The sequence below is a fragment of the Perna viridis genome, chromosome 10 (assembly GCF_037379345.1).
Source record: "Perna viridis isolate PV_CMFRI_1.1 ecotype Kerala chromosome 10, ASM3737934v1, whole genome shotgun sequence".
Classification (NCBI taxonomy): domain Eukaryota; kingdom Metazoa; phylum Mollusca; class Bivalvia; order Mytilida; family Mytilidae; genus Perna; species Perna viridis.
Window position 1 is genome coordinate 39,656,906 of NC_142454.1, and position 24,007 is coordinate 39,680,912.

The 24,007-nt window shown below is 34.2% G+C and overlaps 1 protein-coding gene across 1 annotated transcript; it reads right to left on the bottom strand.

Annotated features, from left to right (window-relative positions):
• Nucleotides 1-545: 545 nt before the first annotated feature.
• LOC148605728 (heat shock 70 kDa protein 12A-like) lies at nt 546-9,943 on the bottom strand. The gene is made up of 5 exons (XM_088549079.1): nt 9,808-9,943; nt 7,294-7,627; nt 6,173-6,394; nt 5,363-5,516; nt 546-1,723 (listed from the first exon to the last, which is right to left on the bottom strand). The coding sequence occupies exons 2-5, from the start codon at nt 7,591-7,593 to the stop codon at nt 669-671; spliced, it is 1,731 nt and encodes a 576-aa protein (XP_088405205.1). The 5' UTR covers nt 7,594-7,627; nt 9,808-9,943; the 3' UTR covers nt 546-668.
• Nucleotides 9,944-24,007: the final 14,064 nt, after the last annotated feature.

Sequence of the window (24,007 nt, forward strand, 5' to 3'; positions counted from 1 at the left end):
TTTCATTTCCTCTGTATATGTATTAATTCTAATTGCTTATGATTCTAAATAAAATGATGTTGCCCTAATGAAATACATTGGACAATCAAACCAATAGCAAGTTGCTTTAATTTGTCTACGCCGCCTGCATGAAACACAACCAACACTTTAAAATTAAATGTTTAGGATGAGACCCTCTCCGACATCCAAGAGGGACGCATCGGTAATGTACCAACAGTGCGGTTTTAGGAAATAAAATCCTACAATCTGCAATAACATTACATGTAGTTGATACTTAAAAATTGAGATGTAGTGAGGGGTCCGAGCTTTGTTCCCTAGTCTTAAGATTCCAAGGTTTTAAGTTTGCTCTTCAGAATGGACGTTTCAACAACTTTATTTAAAATCGAAAGGTCCTCATTAGATTTATAACTGATGTAAGGTACTGAAGGTCCATGACTTATGCCAATAGAATTTAGATAGTCCTTGGTCTGAAAAAGAGGGTTCTGAACGTCGGACCTACAATAATTTGAACCCCTGAAACGAAGTGGCACAAATAACCCACAACATTAAAATAAATCCAGTACATTCTATAAAAAGTAAAACATTCTAAATCATACTGTAAGTAATCACAATAATTTTTTTACAATGTCATGCAGTTAAATTTTCAATTTTAATGTGGCCATAATTTTCTATAGTAAGTCAAATTGGACTTCCGAAATCCTCCCGGTTCGGAGGTCACGTGCTCGACATAATATTTCAGTGTCACCAAATATAAGTGTCTCTTCTACTTCAATTGTTTGTCCTGGGGAATGTGGTGGGAGCTGGATTGTAAGTACACCGAGACGCTGACAGCTCGGGTCGGTGATGTAACGCGGATTATCGTCGGATGATATGTATACGGTGCACTCAAGTGTGCTCTCTTCCGGTTTCAACGCTTGGAAAATTTGGGACACCTCGTGTCCACTCTGGATTCGCTCTCCCTTTGTGATATATTTAAAAAACACATCTTTACATCTGACTTGGCCATTGATGTTGACTTTTTTGGTCTCGGGATGCATATCAGGATCCCAGTCAGGCCAACTCTGGATTCCGTACGTGTATCTAGCGATACGTTGGCTGACGACTTTGGGTTGATGTCCAAATAGGACAGCCCCTTTTAACACCGCTAGACCGGCTTCTTCTGGAATGATTAGCTTCCTTGGTTTGCCTATTGCTTTTCTGATTGCTTCTTGTACCAATTCGCATTCTGAAAACCCACCAACCATCAAAATAGTATTCATATCTGACAATTTCTTATCATTCAACAACTTTTCGACCAGTTTAATAATTTCTGTAATTGTGTTTTTGAAAAGATCCCGGAATGCTTCGGGAGAAATATGCAGTTTTTGTTTTGCATAGTTAACTCTGTCTTTGTAACGTGATTTTTCAAGGGCATTTTCAAACTTCTTATGTTTGTCTTTTACCAACTCTGTCAAGGAAACTGGGAGAGTTATTACAATCTTGTTAGTTTGGTCAGTCTTTATAGACCGTTTCTTGGTTTCAAATTCTCGAAACAGGTCAATGTAATCTTCAAGTTCTTCTTCTTTGAGTTCTTTCAAAACTCCAGATCCGCATATGTCTTCAAGAAATTTGTAGAATGCTTCATCGATAGATTTACCACCCCATGGTCCACCACTAGGTGGCACTACTTCCTCTATCGTGGCATCCGGTTTACGTTGGTGAACAGTAATGTCAACCGTCCCACCTGTAATAATAAAATTGTATGTGCTGTAAGTCAAGTTTCCATGATTAATCACGTGTGCAGGGCACAGGCACTTGTTTCGAAATGTTAGACCTTATACATGTTCATGTATACTATTTGTCTGAATTTCCGCTGACTCTGTAACCCTACTCAATGATACCCCAACTCGACATATCAATATCCAAATAAATAAAATGCTCGCAGGCGCAGCTTAATATTACTGTAGTGGTCGAACAGTTGGACAAATATGGACACGTCAATCAAGCTTAATACAGTTCAGAATTTGGATTGAGATTTTTAAAAAAATGTTTGACACAATACTATTCCGACAGAGAATAAAACTATTCCAAGTTTAAACATTTCCTTAATTTGACCTGATATCCATAATTTAAATAAATAAACTTTCCAAAACATACCCGTTGTTTCATTTATGTAAGACCACATGCGACAAAGCTTTGATATTATGAGCATATCAATGAACACCTACCTAATACAATTTAATATATAAATGTATTGTACTACACATTTTCTTTATGTGTATATTTTTAGGTTATGACATAAAATAGTCATATAGTCACCTTCATTTTTTAACAATTTCACAAGAGGTGGGCCAATGCCCACTCCATTTGACCCACCTACATTTAAAATCATCAAACGAGTAAGACCTAAACATATTTAGAACAATTTATGTGCTGTGCAATCCTAACCTAAGTTTTTTACCTCATGTTATGGACAAATATTATAATATAATTAGCACATACTATTGACACAATTTTTAATACATGGTTCAATTCCAACAAGTATGGACACACCACTCAAGCTTATGAGATACAGCTGTGAACAAGGATTGAGATTGAATGTTTAACACAGGATATTAGAATATGACCAGAAATGATGTGGTCCCATTTGACCTCTTATTCCTTAACTGTACAAGTCACAAATTACAAAATCATTCCTTATCTTCCTCTAATTGTACGGCACCTTGAGGTATAATTTGGAGACCTCAACTTTTTGCCTGGACATCAGGAAAATGATTGTTCCAAAACAGTCAAAACCTCAAAATTAATCTCAGCCTTCCTTTGGTGCTGTGACACCTTACGGTACAGTTTCAAAGAGATCCAATAAAAAAAAAAATTATTAACACTGCAAGAAAATGTTTGGTTTCTGTGCCTTTTAATACCCCTAATTCTTTGTGACCCCTAACCTCAACTTTGTTTTTGTAAGATGACACATTGTGCTTAAATCTAAAAGAGATCCATTCAAACTAAGTCTTACTTAAGTTATTGTCCGAACACCAAGAAACTGCTAGTTTCTCCCCCCCCTTATGACCACTAATTCCTATACAGTTCATGTACCAACCCCAAAATCAATCCCAGGCTTCCTTCTGTGGTATGGCACATCGTGGTATAATTTCCTAATGATCTATATAATTGCAATCTGGTTATTAAACGACATTGGAATTGTTTACGGATGACGACAGCATGATACCAATATACGAAAGCAATTAGTTTGCGGTCGTATAAAAAGAAGAGGACTGCAGGGTCAAGAGGAAATTCGGACAACTTGACTAAGTATACTATAATTATAATTTCACAATGTCTTTTTGTTTTTTTTTCTGTCTAGGATCAGTGCACCACTAGTCACACCTAAAACAATTGTTTTCGTATTATTTAACGTGTTGCAGAAGAAAATGTAGGTGCAACTCAAATCCCAATGAAGACGTGTAGTTTGTCTAGTAATATGCATACGTCATTTAAAATGCCACTTGATATTGTGTCATGAAATATTTCTGGATTTTAAGCATGCTTTAGAGTGCGACTGAGGGTTTGGGATTTAATAACAACGATTATGCATAGATACAAGTAATTGAAAATCTATTTCTTTAACATGCTATTTCCTATCATTTATAAATGGATTTTTTTTTCTGAGACAAGTTTAAATTTACAGTATTACGCATTGAAGCTCAGCCTTGTGTATCTTAAAATTTCGACGAGGCGAGGCGCCCATGATTTGGAAATTTCCAGCTCGTGCTTAATAAAAATAAAATATTTGGTTATCGTAGAAAACTGTTACATAATAATGAAAAATATGAAGAAAAAAAATAATAATAAACACATAGCAACAGGAAAAAAAACGAAAAAGAAAAAAAAACAAAAACAAAACAAAAACACATTTAATTTAAAACTATGGCATGAACATCAGTCATAAACTATTGCAGAAAAGAGTTCATTTTCACAACGTGATCCGCTTCTCTCAATCAGAACAACTCAGCCTGTCTCGTTACACGGAAGAAAATCTTTATTTTGTAGTGGAAAGGAAAATTTTCGAATAGAAATTATCGTTTCTAATAAACACAAATCGTACACGTATAAAATATGTATTAAGCTCTGTGAAAAAAAATCGATTTGTATATAGCTGCTTTAGTAAATGTGAGTCCAATATAATTAAACAAGAGAGTAAGACTTCAAACATTCTTACCGAAAGCTTATTCAAAGTATATATACATGTAGTAAACGAAAAACGAATAAAATGTTATTATGATAATGTTATTATATTACCATACAAAAATAAAAGATCCACCAGACATGTAAGGGTTCACATTATCGATGCCTTGATCGTATGATATAATGGATATACTATATCCAAAAACTAATGCCTGTGACCCATAAATACACTTACAACCCTTATTAAATTAGACCCAACCTGATATCACGTGACATGAAAAACAGATCCATTCTAGCCATATACAAAATGTATCCGTATGTACATCTATCCCCCCTACCTCTGGGTCCCGGTCATTTACATGTCAATTTCAATAAACAAATCAATGATTCAATTGTGTTAAAATAAAGATAATTTAGAATTTTATAATGTGGGCAATACTCGCACAAGTAGCAAAGGCTCTAGTTAGTGTAGATCTAAAAATCAGACAGATGGTGATTCATGCATGTCAAAAACCCATCGAATTCGGTTTTATTTTTTGTTCAGAAACAGTTACTAATCACACAACCAGTCTTAGTTTTCCTTTTGGCTGTTGCACTTTTGAGATAAAAATTACACAGATTGTACATGAAATAGTCACTTTGAAAGAGTTATTGTTCTTGATTTGATATCATTTGGTTGATTTTAGTGGGAGATGAATGTATGATTTTCTTAGAAGTGCAGATCTGAAAGCAGAAATTATTATTGTTTTGTGAAAGTATAACATATGTAGACTAAAAATGCATCATTTGTTTGGTGGGTTTTTCTACACCATGAATCACTTTACCATTGGCAGTGTCCGAATTTAATGTGGACTGGTACTTAATTACATGTATTACTAAAATAGGGTAAGAATGTTCACAAAAGGAAATGTACAACCTCTTTCTAAAATTGGACTCTGGCCAAAAAATACTTTATACCGGTCAACAACTTACCATTATAGATTACACTACCTATAAAGATCGTCAAAATTTATTAAGCATTTCAGAAGTTGAGACTTGAGCCTATACTTTGAAAAATCATGCTAAAGTGGAAATATCTCTACTTGAAGAACCCAACAATTATGATCTTTCTGCATGCTACATGTTATCCTCAACAAATATTTATATAGACAGGCAAACAGAAAGACGACCGAACAAGAATGAAAGTTTATGTGCTTACCTCCAAGATCAATTACCATATATTTCATACCAGCCTTTACAGTTTCATTAAAATCATTCTTCCCTTCCATTCGATCAGTTTTTAATTTCTGACAAAAGATGGAGGCAGCTTCTGGTTCCAAGGCAATTGCAAGTTTTTCCTTTTTAATTCCTGCCTATAAAAGCACAATAATTAATTATATACATTAATTTATACTTTGATATGGAACGATAGACAAGATCATATGTATCTTTAGCAACGAACAGTATCAAATAAATTCTTCTTAATTGTTTTAAACATTATGAAAACAAACATAGGATAGATTGACTTGAAAGACTCTGGAGATGTATTTCTCACAGAAAAAATATTAAATTTTAATACGAAGTAGAATTAAGTTGGGCTAGGACATGTATTACAAGAAGAGCCGAACAGAAGCGTTACTGTATCCCTGGTTTCGCCATTCTGTCGGCGACAGGATGATAAAAAAGTGCACTCCACAGCTTAGATGCTGATCACAATACCCCTCGGCCATTGTGTTTATGTAAGACATGTCTAATGAACCAGTTTGAAGTGGTTGCATGGAAGGTGGGATGGCGTCAGTGTTTTAAATATGCATGTTCATGTACATGTAGATCGATATATTAGCCAAACTGGCAACATATTGTATGTTTCGGCAGTCGAGGAATCCTTGTTACATGTACATGTAATATAGACATGGATTTCGAATAATAATAATGATTGAAAGTATCTATAAATGTCAAATACTATTGCCGTGTCAGGCAAATTCGTGATTCTGTTGTGTTGTACATGTACATGTAACTATAAACGAACCTTTTCTGCTGCCTCGCGCATGAACTGTTTAGCGGGATCATCCCAAATGGCAGGAACGGTTAACACAAAATAGAGATCGTCATCCTGCAAAGCATTCTTAAGCCTCTCTTGGATCTTTTTCAGGAGTTGACTCTTAAGAAATTTTATAGCTATGCTGAAAACTTTTATCGCTTCCATTGATTTTCCAGTGACATCTTTGATTTCTGTTGATCGTGTGACTCTCTGGAATATGTAAGAAAAGTATGCAATGGTGTTTTGCATAAGGATATTAATTTAAAAAATAAAGGGAAAAAAACAAAACAAAAACAAGGAGGCATATATATTCAGTTTATCTTTTTGTACAATTGTAACTAGAACTGTAATTTGTCATTCCATTAACGTCTATTTAAATAAGAATGCTTCGACGGGCGGTACACATGCTTGATATGATACAGATTTTGAACTCTATGTAAACACTTTAGGAAAGTATGGACTTGAGACAGATCTGAATTCTGATTGTGATTAAATGTATTCTATGGAACATTATACAGAGATCCATACATTGATAAGTTATTGTGTGCAAACGAGATAAAAATACTTCTTCTTGGTGAAACAAATCATGCATATGATACACGATTTGTAGGTGACCTTGCCCTTGATGACATTGAAAAACAAATGAAATTAATGCTATGTTATAAATGCTTCTTGTTGAGGGATGCAAAATTGCTGCTATTGTGGAACTTTGTCTATGGCATTTGCAAATCTAACCCAATCTTCTTCAACCTTTCACCAAGCCAACTGTTGTAGTATATATTTTTAGCTTCTGCAGTGTCATTTGTATAATATGTTCTGAACTTGATCCTTCCATGCACATCTTACAGTTGAATATTTTCCAGTGCATAAATACAATAGCAGTATCTTACTTAAGGATTATTTTCATATTAATATTATAAATGAACCATTAATCATTAAATAATTAACTATTGTAAAAGTATAGAAAACACAGTCTTAAAACGCTTGTAAATTGCCACTTTCACTACGTGTAACGTCAAGTATCACCAGTACTATGCGTAATATTGAACAAATAAATCCAGGCTTTGACTCGGTCAATAGTATAACTTTGTCGAAGTGTCCGTACACACCTTATCATGAAGCATCATTTTAAACTGATGGAAATAGTAAAAGTCTTCCTGCTGTCCCTCTGCTAGAACTTCTGAAAACTGATTTTCTGCCTCATATCCAAACGACTGCAACTCCTTTTCTTTATTTAGCAATAATGCCGTTGGCGCTTTTAATGACAAGAGTTTGCTCCCTTGCCAGGAGCTAGTGCTGAACTTGGGTGGGTCACTTTGAAAGTCTTGTTTTGATGCAAATGCGTAACCAGAATAAGTTGTTCCAAAGTCTATACCCACTACAAATATACTATTGCCTAAATGTGCCATTGTCGCTTTAATAAACCATTCCAAACACTAGGGTCTGTAAAAGAAAAGCCATTAAAAGAGTACATTATGAACATATTTGATCAGCCAGTCCGTCTGTAAGTCTGTATGAGCAGCTTCTTACAAAAGTTCTTGAAACTGTAATAAGTGTATATGTAGAGGAAAGTTATGTGCAAAAATCAAAGTGCATTCGTACCTGTGAGTGTAATACTTGCAAACATGTGAAACCTTAGCCGTTTTTATTCAAAGCTTGAAAAAAGTCAGCAACACATTTCTAGTTTCATTTTTTTCCACCAATTTGCTTTTTAATAATAATAAAAAAAACAAAAAAAACTTGTATGTGTAACATTGCAAGACCCTACACTTACAGTACTTCTTCAATTTTCAATTTTGTTCATTTATATTCTTTGTTATGGTATTTCAATCCATTTGGGCAATTTGGCTATAGACAGATAATCCTGGTCACTGTCTCCAGAAGTAAAGGATCACATAACATTAAAATTTTGTAACATACACTTGGTGTGTTTATGTTAAATGTGCCTTAAATTCCTTGCTCCAACTTTTTAAGAAGTGGTCTTTGTAAGTAAGAATCAAGCAAAATCTGTAAAATGTAATACATCCCAAAAAATCTGCATATTTTTATTTTTGTAATTAAGTTGTTTTATGGGTATATATTATGAAATGTGTAATTATTCATTCAAATCTGCCTGCTCCTAGAAGATAATCAACAATGAAAATCAAAAAGATTCTATTGTATTTGAGTGTCATTTACAGAGTTATCTCCCTTAATTTTGTAACCTACAGTGCATTCTATATATTTTTTAATACGTTAGAAAACGGATCATATGAAAAACCGAGAGTTGATTTTTGTTTACTATGGCATTTTAAACAAAATATTAAAAATAAACAAAATATGAAGGCGTTTTAGCAATGAATGTCATTTTGCATGATTCTTAGCTGGAGAGCTACTTAAACACACTTTAGGACTTAGCAACCAGACACCACTTTATTATTCTTAAAAATGGTAGATAAATTTGTGGCAGTATTATAATTAATCATAAGTTTGTGTTTTTAAAAGATAAACAAAGAAGCTATACAGCGGTCTGCTTTAGTAAGACTAGTATATAAAGACCCACACAATAAAAACAGACGAACATGTAATAGCATATTCAGTGGCAGATCAGGGGGTGGTGGATACCGGGTACGGATCCCCTATTGTTAGAAAATTTGCTACTTCTTGGCACAGACCACACTTTGTTTAAATTTCGTGCACAATTTAGATATTAGCCTGGAATCTCCCCCATATACTGAATACTTAGCTCCTGCTATGATAATTGAACAGAACAAAATAGAAGATGTTTCTTTCCAGAATCATTCAGAGACTAGGGCTTTTCCCTTCTAAAACAAAGACTATTATAATGTCGTAGCATCAAGTCCAGATAATATATACTTTGCCACGTATTTTTATTTTCTAGCGTGGGGATGAGACAATATAAAAAAAGCTTTCTGAAGACAGTTCAATTTTATAGTCTACTAAAAAGATCCATCTAGGCTTTCTAGACGAGTTTCAATAGAAGAATAATATATTTGAAAATATTAATAAAATATAAGGTGTCAAACAAACCATTGATGCATTTTTTATACGAGCATAGAGTCATTTCCTGTTTTTCTTTAATCTCTCAATGTTATTGTGTATAATCTGACAATGCCAGTAATGCAGTGGCTAATCAAGGAGGGGGTGCAGGGGCTGCCCCCCTTTCTATTGAAAAAAATTGTCATTTTCCTGAGTAAAATTGAAAAAAAATGCAAATAATTTCCTAACGCACCCCGCTTTTTTTAGATATCCCGGCTGACAACCCTCCTTTTCAAAGTATCTGGATCTGCCGCTGTAATGTACAGGATGTATTGTGTATATCCCAAGCATTTTTAATCGTTTGAAGGATAAATTACTGAAATTAATAAATTAGAATGAATTATTATGGACGTATATGTATATCTTAAAATGTAAATGAGTATTAACTAATCTCAAGCGAAAACTAATTTTAAAGATTCTATGTTTATTGATATCCACGTAGTGTCTATCGAACACCATACATTGTTTCGTTGTGTATATTCATTCATACATAGCGAATCTAAAAACGAAACAACAAAATTGTGAAATCACTTCATGTAGTCTATTTATGCGATGTTAAAGATGAACTAAAGACTAAGACATACCTCTCCTAGGCTTCCAACGGACAAATAGCTTATGGCTTCGATGAATTGGGCATCAAACCAACGCCATTAAGGAGTACGACCAGTTCGGGAAGTAAAATACTATCGGTGAAGGACGGTTTAAATTTAGACCAATTTTCTATTAAGGATAAAAAGTTACGGGATTATAACTTACAAGAAAAAATATGAAAATTAACAGCTGTCAAATAATATAAGAAGATGTTCGTTGTTCAAATAGAGCACTTAGTTACATTTGTACATGTAATATGTAAGCACTTCGGTTATATATGCTATCTATGGTTAATATCAACTAAAGTGGGTTAAACTATCAAGACACGAAGCGCTGATGTACACGTAATTCATGCCGTATACGTAAAACATACATATCAATATAGTTTAACCGATCTTAAAATTACATTTGCAATTAGAACATAAAACTTCAAAATATTTATCTGTCTAACTCTACCGTGTAACATTTCAAATTTCTTAAAGGGACTCAACCGTCAGTGAAATTTTCAAGTCTGTCTAAGGCGGGTATGAATAATCTCCCTTCAAATACAAACATTTGCACTGTTACCAACTGAGTATTATTACATGCATATAAACTGTTCTACGCTTCCTTAAAAAAATGATTGTACATGCAGTTGGAAAATTTGTTTCATTGAGCTTGACCAATGACAAGTTTTCGTATTTTATTTAGCGGAATTATAGCGAGCATAGCGCAAGCTGCGGCAAAACCGCAGCGAAAGCGAAGAGCTCTACGGTAACATACACGTGTAAGTCAGCGGGGTGCAGAATGATGAGAACATATCGTCCTGATCCATATCCTGGTTCCCTGGTATTTGCTCAAGAATACAAGCAAGGGGATTGGACGTTATCACAACATTATGGAGGTCCTGTCCTATACAAATAATGATTTCAAAGAATGCATAATGGCGGCAATTAAATATAACTAAAAATACCAATAATAGAAAATAGGAAGAGGTAATGTAAATTAACATGAACGATATTAAACCAAAACAGGGAAATGGAATAAAGGGGGAGGGTCTGGCAAAAGGCGGGTGGGAGAAACGTGAGTCTTTCACATATACATGCATGTAGTATAATTATTCAAACCTTTTAGTTCGTTGGATAAAACGATGAACATAAGCAAAAGTATCTGGTTTTTTTTTCATCGTATGTAAGACTTTCGTCACCAACCAACAGAAATTCTATTGTTACGTTAAAACCGCCTAAATGTGCCAGCAGGGAATTTCTATGATCATTATACAAATTGCATTCCATAAAATAGTGGATGCAATCTTCTAAAGAATGTCCACAATTACAAGAAGGGGATGGTACTACATTTATACGAAACAATACGGCTGATTGATTGACTGATAATTGGGGTTTAACACCCGAGCAGCAATAGTTCAGCTATATTCAGGCGATGACAAGAATTGGAGGATAAAATGAACATGAAACGATGAAATTAAACATGGGATGGGACACAAGGATAATGGGGTCGACAAATTTAGATTGCCACTGGAAAAAGGGAGGGATAGGTAGGGTTGGGCAATTGAACCTTCTGTGGCGGAGGGCAAATGTTCCTTCTCCTATCGAATACCACAGCAGGGTTCTTTAAGTAGCACTCCACCTAAAAATCATGCAAAATGTGACTCATGTTTGGAAAGCCTACATATTTTTATTTTTATATTTTATTTAAAATGTGATAGTAAACAGAAATTAACATGTGGTTTTTCATATAACCTGTGCTCTTAGGAAATAAAAACCATATAGAATGCGCTGTAAAATTCAAAATTAAGGGAGATAACTCTGTACATGACACTAAAATACAATAGAAACTGTTGGATTTTCAATGTGGATTATCTCATAAGACCAGACTGGTTGGGATGAATTCTTATACATTTCATCATATAAACCTACAAAGCAACTTAATAACAAAAAATAAAAATATGTAGCCTTTTTTGAGATGTATCACATTTTACAGAATTTGCATGATTTTAACAAACACTACTATATACTCGGCGTCACATGAATAACATACTGTTAAAATTTGAATAAAAATATTTTCTACGACTTAATTGACACCTACCGTCGTTTAAATTGTCTTAAATGACTTGCTCATTCGTTTAGCCAAACGGCTTCTCCCTAAACATTGAATCGTTAAATTCCGTTCAGATTTTAATTCTCGGTGCCAATATTTACATTGTAAAAAGTCGGCCATGTTTACAGTGATCAGGTTGCTAGGAGATGTTGTTTACGTTTAAATGGTTTGTCTAAAAACCGAAGAACCCAGAATGCATTTCGGCGTTATTTCGGATATCTCGGATTTATTTTACGCGAACAACGTACAATACCGAGAAGTTGATCAAGCAGACGATTGCCACCGGAGTTCGACGGGAACTTACGAACTTCTTTTGTAACAAATCGTCCCGTAGAAACCAACATGGCGGATATTAGTATGGGATTTTCCCGTAAGGATTTGTTACGCATGATTTAAGCTAATAAGCGACTTGTTTAGGGAGAAGCCGTTTGGCTAAACGAATTAGCAAGTCATTTAAGACAATTTAAACGACGGTAGGTGTCAATAAAGTCGTAGAAATTATTTTTATTCAAATTTTAACATTTAACAATTTTATGTGACGCCGAGTATACTTAACGTGCAAGGAACCTTACATTTTTCCCCAACACGGTGCACCACTATGGTTTGCGGTCAGGTTTTCCGTAAATAATACGGCCAAGAGGGCTAAGACGGTGTCCATGCAAAAACTGTTTTTTTTTTATCCATTTCATATTAAAAATTCATCTCAAAGTCTAATATATTGTTTATGATTATTTGACTCAAGTTTCAAATGAATAAGAATAGTCAACGTTCTTTTATTTCAAATGAATATAAATTGTTAACGTTCTTTGCTGCTTTTGTCATTTGCAGGAAACCTAATACTGAAAACAAATGCTGTGTTCGCTTAAAGGTGATATACCTACTCCATATTATTTTTGTCTTTTCACGTTTCCCTGCTGACATTTCGTTTACCTTAAGTCTAGAAACCACTAATTCCACTTCCCATAGTCTTCTATGCTACTTTCACAATATTCGATGGCTTCTCTGGACTTTATCTTAAGTTTAACCTGCAGAGGACTATATATCAGCATGATTCTACACATGTCAGCTCACAATCCTCAGAATGGCATGTGGGGTTAGCAGACTTGCAGTGCAGTACTGGTCACCGGAAGTGGAGGGTCTATAAATAGCATGGGAAATCCCAGTGTTTTCACAAGATAGGGGTATATTTAGAAATCATTATGGAGATTAGGCTTCACATCACAAGAAGTAAAATGCACCTATAAAATGTACAGAAATGTTTTTCGTTTTTCCTTTCAGAAACTGTTTAATTTCTTAACATGTAATGAGAACTTTTTTCACAGTACTATGAGGAACAGGGGTAATTTCTGCGTAGGACTATTTTTGCGTACGTTCCAAATGCTTATTGGTTGAATTGGTGGTCTGTAACCTAAAGCCGGTCAACTTCCGGAACGCTGGGCGTGCGCTTTCAGAGGCGGGTCCACACTTTGAAAAGGAGGGGTGCCAGCCGGGGTTCCTCAGAAAGGGCGGGGGTGCTAGGACATAATTTGCCATTTTTTGTCAAATTTTCAAATACAATAATGTTTTGATGCCAACCGCCTGCACTCACTCTGGATCCACCACTAGCTTTCCCGTTTACCGGGTGGGGAATGTTTGATTAGAAAGAAAACCACGGAGGTGTGACGGTGTACGCCCCATTCCTATATCCGCTTCTGAAGTTGAAGCCAACAATAATAATTCATTTTCCTTTTTTCTATTTCTATTACGTCATCAGCGGACGTATTTCAATTATTCCAGAAATTGGCGCGTGAATACATCACTTTTCAATAATTAAGATGGGCACTTCGGAAAATTTTACATTAACTTAGTTCAGTAACTTGAGTAATAGAAATATTCACACTCAATTAAGTACGTAAGGGGTTAAAAGTCGGGACGCTTATGGTGGAAAACTTTGCCAATTTCATACATGATGGATTATGTCTGTAAATTTTTGGATCGACTTTTTAATGAATTTCTTGACGCGCCTTATTGTGCTAACAGTACTAGTTTTTAGCATATAAATAGAGTAGAATAGGTACATGTACAACCATTGAAAAAAAAATTCGGGAACATCACTTCGATCGTACATATAAGAGTGATGTAGGAAGAAACATGAATATAATTTAATTATGTCTAATCTCCATTCTTGTAACTTATCTGGGAAGACGTTGGCGAAAATTAAAATCAGGGAAAGCATAAGGATTATAATCTTTGTATTAAAGGCTTTCATTTTCTACCCAATTTTGATTGTTTGATGTTGTTAAAAAAATGTTTGATGTTATTCAGAAAAAAATTGTCACATATGCAGCTGATTTATAAACGGCGGCGAAATAAGGCATTGTGAAAAAAAATTACGTCGTTCCCTAAATGTGATAATTTATGTTGTTCCCTGAGATAATATGTCTTTCTCACAAGATGGTTATATTATCCCCTCTAGAAACTATTCCTTCCAACTAAAAACTTATCATGTTCCCTCAAGATATTATGTCGCTCACACAAGTTATTATGTTGTTCACTAAAGATAGTATGTCGTTCCCTTAACATAATGTCGTTCACTCAAGTTATTACCATGAAGGAACGAAGGACTGTGTTAAAGATGTTATACTCTAAATTAATTTTAGAGACAACCACGATGTTTTACGCTACGTATACGTCGTGCTAGGAATTCCACCGCCCATCATCTTTTTTTGCATATCATTTTTACAAGTCTTACGGCAAACAAGAAGTACGTGTGAATAAGCGAGCCATCTGTAAAAGAGAGACACGATACAAATTATCATGCAAAAGCTATATACCAGCTGAGAAATTTTTTACAAAATAGAGTAGCGGACTGACGGACAAGGTGATTGCAATATAGCACCACTTAAAGTTTGAAGGAATAATCAAGGTAACCAGGGTTTTAACAGTAATCAAAAGAATGTAATCCAGGGACAAAGACCAGGCATGGAAAACAGACATATACAACAAAGAACATTAACATGATTAAGTAACTAAAATCATACATGCAAAGTAAAAAAGCAAGTAAGCAACTCCACAAAAATCTGGGAGCATAGACCAGGTGCACCGGTTGGGTAAGCGTCCTCTGCTTTTCTAGAAACACCCGCCGAGTGATGATTTCAAACTTTTAGCAACATAACCCTGTTCCAGAAGCCTATTTGTTAGAATTCTAGCGCGATACAAAACGTCTGCGTAGTTTCGGCAAGCTCTGGCATAACGTATGAGTTGTGATATGAACAATCCATAAGCAGGTGCTGAAGTGATATTGCCACAGATGAAAAGAAAGTTGACAATTCTGAATGAAAAGTCATCACATTGTCGTAGATTTGGTCAATAGTTTTTCTTTACAAGAAGGGTGAGGGTATAATAGATTTAGGCTATTGAGATATTTGCCAGGAAAACTGTTCATCCTATATTTAGTTAATATAGCCAGGCTTCCTTAGACTTCGGCATGATGTCATTTGCAATTCATCTCTTTGCTTAAAATATGGGAAAACGACATTAAAATATACATTGATAGGAAATCGGAGGGTTGAAAGTACGTCACGCATTACATTAAAAAGGAGTATGACACTGAAATGTGCAATACCAACACATGTGGTAATGCGGACCGACTATTATATAGCAAGCCTCCGTGTCTAAATACACTCGCTATTAAAGTTAAAGCTGCATTTATTTAGCTGTCATTTTCGTAAATTTTTGTTTCTGTTGAAATATGCCTTTACTTTGAATTATTTATACTAAATTGTACTTTTCCTGCATAATTTCATTCGATATTTACAAATAAAATGTGTTAAATACATGAAATAGGTGTCTATATATTTATTGTCTTGCTGGACAAAAAAACCGACCTAGATAAACTCGTTTGCATGCGACTTCTGGTAACCTTAATCCACGCATGTGCAGTAAGGGTGGTTTTTAAAAAAACAAATCTGATTGCAAAGCGAAAGTGTTCAATCAATGGCAAGAAAGACCGTCGGACTCAAGCTGTAAAAGAAAAAAAGTTCAAATGTAATGTATGGATCCTTTTGAAATTTACGTATTGGGATATAAAGTGGCACAAATATGGTCAGTAACTGTCATCATTTTTTTCGAAAACTGATCAAGAAGTAGATGAATTGAAATGTAAACAAGACACGTGTTTACCTGTGTATCCATTTTTCAAGGTTAAAGTATTTTGAACCCATCAATTTTCTTTGGTTGCTAAAAGCGTTGTTTTCACAATATTCTGTAGGTGTTATTGATATTTATTGCTTCAATTGCATTACTACAAACTTATTTCATAATATCAACAAAACTCAGTAGAATCAAAACTAAACATATTTGGCAGCTAATGTAGCTTTCATATTTTAATTTTAACCTATGCACTTAGTAGTAAAGTTCTTACTTCACTTTTCAAAGTTATTATTCTCATGGTCCTGTTTTTAGAACTTCAATTTTAGTAGGTTACAATCAAACACACCTTTTTGTAAACTAAGTAACTTGTAATGGTTTTTGATCTTTTTTGATGTTTTTTTTGTCTTTTTGTTTTATTAAGTATTTCTTTTTCTCAGTATTGTAGCTTTTTACCACTTTGATATACTTCTCTTGATGTTACTATGGACATGTTCAATAAAGATTTAATTGTGAAATTGTTAGTAAACTATTAGGTCAGAACCTAACGATTTAGTAAAAAGATGATGTTTACTCAGCGACATTGGTGACTACAAAAACCACAAGAACCTTGTCTAGGAAAGGACAAATCAAGTTTGATGAACAATTAAGTACCATTCTGTGTAAGAATCAGGCAATGGGTGGCACATCGTATTTCTCAATTTGCTCTGTTTTGCCACATATATATTCAATTTATCTAGAAAACAACTGAAAAGCTATTTAAATTTATCCTGAAGCATATGTGACGTAGATATTTTTTGACTGCTTATATAAGGAAAAAGTGCGCTTTAATAGAGCATTTCAACTAAATTTGACCGATCAATAGCTTAAAAAGGCAAATTTTACAAACACTTCGATGGTTAGTTTAAACATATTTATTCAAATATAAGCACAAGCAAATACAGTATACACATGTACATACAAACTCATGGTAGGATTCGGAAAGAGGCTAGATAGCTTATACAAAGTTCCGTGTCCTTAAGAGTAAACTTGCATGAATATTCTTATAAAAAAGATGCATGTGGAATTATTTTCATATTTGGCTAGTAAAAAACAAACGAATAGAAAAACAAAAATGGAATTAAAAAATTAGTGTAGAGATGCAGTACATTGAAGTCATGCATTTATAAATTTTTTACTTTTGATAATAAACTTCTGAACTTTAAGAAAAACTTCTACATTTTGTTCAGCATTTAGAATATATGAGCCATAACATACATTTACAGTAATAGGTACATCAAGTGCCATAGAAAATATGATTTTATTTCGTAATAAAGTATATTTGGGACAAAAGAGCAAAAATGGGAAGTTGATTCGTCATGACCACAGGTGCAATTAGGGGAATTAACAAGGTTACGACTGAACAGATGTTCGTTGAGTGAAGCACTGTTCATTCGCAGTCTGGCATGTAATATTTGCCCTAGTCGTGTACCATTAAAGTAAAAATTCAGATATTTTATCAAATGTTCCTTAATCTTATTTCTAAAAATGTTAGTGGATCTAGAACTCCTGGTATTCTGAGGACGTTTGTTCCACAGTTTAACTGTTGATGGCAGAAGTATTCACTTTGATGGTTATTTCTGGAGGTTATCGGGTATAAATACTTGGTTAATGCAATAAAATCTCTGTGTTTTTCCTTCATGTGCCACACCTTATACACATTTTGCCTGATTCTTAGACGGAGAAGTACTTAAGTGCCTACCAGGACTCAGTAGACACACTGTGGTCTGGTCTGTTGTTGAAAACACACTAGTATTGTGCTCCAAGTGTGAGACTTAACCAGATTTCAGGACATTCGAGAGTGACATTAAATCCAAGTATCGAACATCGCAGATGAATACAAAGGTTTTCTGAAAATAGCAAACAGAGAGCAAGCTTCCAACATTCTTGGGGAATAAAATGACTTTCTGTAAAGATGTGCAGAGACTGTAAGTAAAGTAAAATCAGACATAACCCAGCGCAAGCTAGAGTTGGTAGAAGTTCTGTTGCAAGTATGTCGACATAATAAAGTTTTAAATGTTAGTGCTAAATAAGTAATGCTGAAGCTGAAAAAAAAACTACAGTATGTTAAACATGAGAGTCAACTCATGAAACAAAAAGCCAAACTCGTCGCTAAATATGGTAAAACAAGAAGCTATTGTTACTGCCGCAGAAGGAGAAGTTAAATATTCAGAAAATGAAGGATTAGATTGTGATCTACCTACCCTGCAAAGTAGTAAATCTAAAAATGTTTCAAACTACATTAACTCTTCGCCTACCTATGTAAGTTCATATGTACCACCTTCTGACCTGATACTAGAAAATGCTTCACAAATCAATGCTGAACAATTTACTCCAACAAATACTCAGTTCAACATAGCTACTAACATTTATCAGTCAACTGTTATTACTCAGTTTCTAACTCCGTAAACACCAAACAAACAACCTAAAACTTTCCAAGCACAACTATTGCCATGTCTGACATTTTAAAGTCATTTTGAGAAAAGATTATCTCCTATCCAAAATTCACAAATTTTGATAATAAACCTGAATCCTAAAATGTATGGAGAGCATCTTTTTAAAGCATAATTCGTAAAAAAATGGTTTCCTCTTTGAAAGAGATTTACTTTCTGATCAAATGGTCAGGTCATCAATTATCACAATTTGCAAATCAATTTGAGTAGCCAATGTTAATTATCCTTCTAAATATGTAGCTAGAATTTGGGAACGTCTTCGGGAGAGATATGGTCGTCCAGAAATGATTGAACATGCACTCGAAAACGAAACGTCTTTGTTTTTAAATTTCTTAATTTCTTAATTAGAGACAGTTGCTTAATATACTCACTGAGGTTGAGTCAGCTTTGATCAACCCCCGTTGTTATCTCAGAAAATCGCTTCTGCTCCTCAGCGTTACAAGCCTGAGCCTTCTGTAGTAGCCCAAAAGCAAGACATATCCCAAACAAAGCATTGAGCGTTGCCTAATTTACAAATCTGGAAATACTTTGCATGATTGTCGTGAGTTCAAGAAACGCTCTTTTCAAGATCGTCAAAAATTGGAACTGGATAGGAAAATGTGTTTCCGATGCTATGAGTCAGATGATCATATATCTAAGGACTGTAAAGTTACTGTTAATTGTGGAATATTTTGTAACAACCGACATGCAAGAGCTGTGCATGCAGAAAGAGACAAAACTGTATAAAAAATGACAACCAGAACAGCTCTGAAACTAGCACACAATAGCGGGGAGAGTACAACCGAAACCGTTACGTCCAGGTGCACCAAGTTATATGGCGATTAACTTGTGGGTCCGTCATGTGGTAAAATTGTACTTGTGGATGTGTATCCAGGTACTTCTTCTCTGAACAAACTCAGGTTATTTATACTAAATTGTACTTTTCCTGTATAATTTCATTCGATATCTACAAATAGAATGTGTTAGATACATGAAATATGCTACCATTGAAGACCAATAAAACCTTGGCAACACCCGAGTTATAAAAAAAACTACAAGTTGTTTGGGAACTTTCTCAGTTTACAATGTCTTTTTGTTAAGGTAGTTCAACTTTGGTTGGAAGGCATGTGAAAGGTGTATTTGTGGAGTCAGTAGATGGTACATCTGATTTTGCATTACCAATTTCACGTGCTCAATGTTTGATCTGTCGCATATTGTGACCAGTCAATAACTAGTACGCGTAGCCAAAATTACACTCTTGTGGTGTTGTGTTTTCCTAATGATATGTTATGTACAACTTATTCTGCTGGGTTTGCCCTGTTAAGTTTGCAAGAAATCTTCCACAAATTTCTGTATTTGTCTTCTAATTTGGATATTTCCTTTTTGATTCAAGTGACATTTATAAGAATCGCACCAAATCTGGGTATGATACGTTTCAATTCCGGATTGTAATAGTCAATGTGCATACTTCCAAACTTTCGACATGTAATACTAAGACTAGTAGATTTGAGAGATGATTTTTTAATGGTGGCTATAACAAATCTTAGTTAATAAAACATTAAGATATATAAAAAGAGATGATTGGACCAGTGATTTAGCTTAGAAGAAATTATAAGTGCCAAAACAATGAAAAGGAGTACATATAACACACGGAATTGTTTGCTTCTTATATATAAGAATGCACAGTGAAAGATTGCAATTGCATCAATTGTATAGATCCGATAAAACTTTTTTGCTTCGACTCACAACATTTTCTTTATTTCCACAAAAACTAGGAATTCATAAATAATGTGTCCAGTCTTATGCAGGGATTCAGTTGATTTGGATAATCTGACTCCAAAAGTCGCTACATTATGGTACTATGTTGGTGGACTAAGAAAAAAATTGATGTTATTCTTATGATTCAGTTTATCCGTTTCTCTAGGGAACCCGCACTTCCGCTATAATACATTTGTTTGTAACCCGTGAAGAACAGGGATTTCATATAATTATATTAAATCAGGGCTAAAATGATATCATGTCCTGAATTTTTTATTAGCATGTATAACTGCATAAAATACCATAATACCGAATCTTATCTCATTATTAAACCTATAAACAAGGAAATAAGTGAGTCTTGGTAATTCAAAAATTCTCTGCTGCTTATGCATGCAGTAACCGACCGTGATATACTGTATCTCAGCGAACGAACGCTTTATACAGCTATCAATAACCATACTAATGACTTATCAGACCTATTTCAGGCTGAAATCGTAATATTGTTGTTTTACTTGATACTACATGTAGCAAATGCCATTTTGTTTTATCATTCAACTCAAAGGGAACATAAAATTAACACGCAGAGCCAAACTAACTATGAGTTAGATTGATAACATTTAAATATTCATTTTTATCATGTTAACTCACACCCATGCAACACGTATTCATATCTATATTGCTTATGTTTTGATGTCTTCACAAACATCCAAGCCTCCCCGAAGTCCCTTTCTTTGTTTCAGTTCGTTTGAAGCGAAAAACTTATCAAAAAGTATACGAAAAACAACCTGCAAGGTTACCAAAAACTATTCTATTATGAAATATGCCAGGTTAGTACACGAAGGGGTAGAACAAATCGCTACTATCCTGCCAATAGGCCGATGCAATAAAATTGAAATATCCTTTATTTTCCGCGAAAATATTTTCATAACCTGACATGCAGGCTTCAAATCAAAAGCTTTCCCAGTATCCAGTCACAAAATGTACTTTCATAACAGGTCTGTGTAAAGGATACGAGTTTACCTGCCAGAAAGTTCAATAATTTTACTCAATTTTATTTTAATTTGTTCAGAACTTTTTATTTCGACACCTTGGTACTATTAGCAAAAGTTATGTTTTTATTTTCAAGAAAGTATGCCAATTCGATGGCTAATAAGCTTTTCAAATGGAGAAAAAAACTTGCTGCTGACACAAATAAATAAACTGGTAAAAAAAAGTGTCTTGGTCGTGCAGTTTTATTTTGCATTTCATGACCTTTCAAAAACCTGGTACCACTGTACGATAAAACAAAATCAATTTGAATACAATAATGCACTTTTTGCGTTATATGCAATAAAATCAACTTTGGCAAATAACGAAGTGTTGTTTCTGCTTTTTTCTGGAGTTGCACGCATTATTGGTATTGTCTTTTTTCATGATACATGCTTTCGGTTTCTCAACTAAACTGACAGTTTTCGTTGTAGCCAGTGAAACAAGAAATTATGGACATTTTCATTGGTGTCCATTTGAATTTTTCCTTGTTTATCACAAATTTTGTCAAGAATTTGTCATATAAATCTCACAGGTACTAAAAAGTTTTGTTTAGTATTATATGAATATCTTATACAAATATAAAATGAACCAAATGGGAACTTCTATTTGAATTAATGGAGCAATGGCACTTTCAAAGGTACGATTTAAATAGAAAATTCGATATTTTACTGCAAAAGTTAGATATTAGAAAAATGATGTCAGAATGTGCTTTTTAAATATTTACTTTTACATTCCGATACCTGAAAAGTCAAGGTCGGCCTTTCATTTCGGACTGCTAAAATTTGAAAGTTTATGCCATGTTGACCAAAAACTTCTGCGAACAAAATGATTACATTTTCCTTTAAACTCAAAATGATAATAAGATAAGACACTCAGTTGAAAACAAACGATTTCTGTAGCTCATGGAATTAAATTTGCAAAAAGACCGTTGTGGTCGATGGTTAGCGCCTATTCCATTTAAAACTGACAAACCTCCTATGTCCAATAACAAGCAACAAGCATGGAAACGAGCACCAATTCTTGATACTAGCCTCCGCAAAACAAAGAAAAGCAAAAACACTTCATGTCAAAAGTGCCAAATAGTCAAGCGGTAGAAATCCTACTGAAATACCAGGTGAAACCTGATATTTACCGCTATTTGGCATGTACCATCCCGGTCAAATACGTTTTCTAGGGAACATCACTTACTTATCTAAATGTCTGGAATAGATCTCACAAACAGTTTGATTGGAACTCTCATGAGATTTAGGAAGAACTCTGTAGCGATTACAGAAGATATTGAACAGATGTTTTATCAGTTCTGAGTGATGGAAAAACATCGTTACTTTTTAAGGCTTTTTTGATGCAAAGAGAACGACATCAGGCAACCCCTGACTGAATATCGCATGAAAGTCCACGTCTTTGGGACTACACCACATCTGTCACTTGCAACATATGGTGTCTGAAAATTAAAGTGATCACAAACTCAGATAATACTGTCCGTTACTTTGTTTGTCATGACTTTTTTGTTGATGACGGCCTTGCATCAATAGCTAATTTAAAAGATGTCATTAGGTGTTTGCATAGGACACAAAAGACTTTAGCGAAAATGATAAGATTTGTCTTACTAAGATGATCTCCACGACATTGAAGTTATGAAATCATTCCCATCGGAAGATCTTGGTAAGGACTCAAAGGTACTCGGTTTATGTTCCAATTCACCACTACCTCAACATAATCTTGGACTATCAGGGCGTGTGTTCGTTTTTAATATGAATGACATTAATAAACATATTACTGGAAGAAATGTTTTCTCCGGAATTAGTAATATAAGTTAACTATGAATCAATTCTTAGTATTATGAATCCACGAGAAAGTGTCGTTCCAATTCAAAATTTTAAAAAGGCGACACATGATATATAGCAATTCCTTATTATTGTGTGTTTTTATTTTATGTTTAACACTTCTTTTCAGAAACTTGAAGTTTCTGATTTTTTCACATTTTCTTTCGAGTTTTTTGTGCTTAAAATGCACTATGAGTAGTGGGAATAACTTATGTCAGATCAATAATTTGTGAACATTCTTTTAAAAAAATGAGTTGTAATGCCTTTGAAAAACAAAAGTTTCTTGTACTTCTTCTTCGTTTGACTTGTAACTCTAGATACTATTCTATTCTAGCAGAACAAAACCACAGATTTAAGGAATTATAGCTATTTTTATTTATCTGATTGATGTTATTTATCATTTTAATCCTTAAATTGTGTACATATTTTACTCAAACAGATCAAACTGATATTTGAATATTCATGAGCCGGCTTCCCATACATATTTGTTAGATTTTTAATAGACGAGACTTAATTTATGAGGAATGGTTCAAATTTAGTCCAGGTTATACAAAATAGGCAGGAATTGACAAGTTTTTTTTTACATTTTTTACTGATTGCGTCTTAAACTATAAAGTGCCTCATACCACCTTTATCTTATTACCTACTAAAGAGTAATCAGGGTAACCAAGTTTATAGCGGTAATGAAAAAAAATGTAATCCGGGGACAAAGACCAGACAGGGAAAAGAGACATACACAACAAAGAACATGAAGTAACTAAAATCATACATACAAAGTAACAAAAGCAAATAATCAACTCGGACGCCATTAAAAACATTCAGAAATTAGCTACACTGTTATTACATGTAGTTACAAAATCACAAATACTTTCGAAAGTCATCAGTTA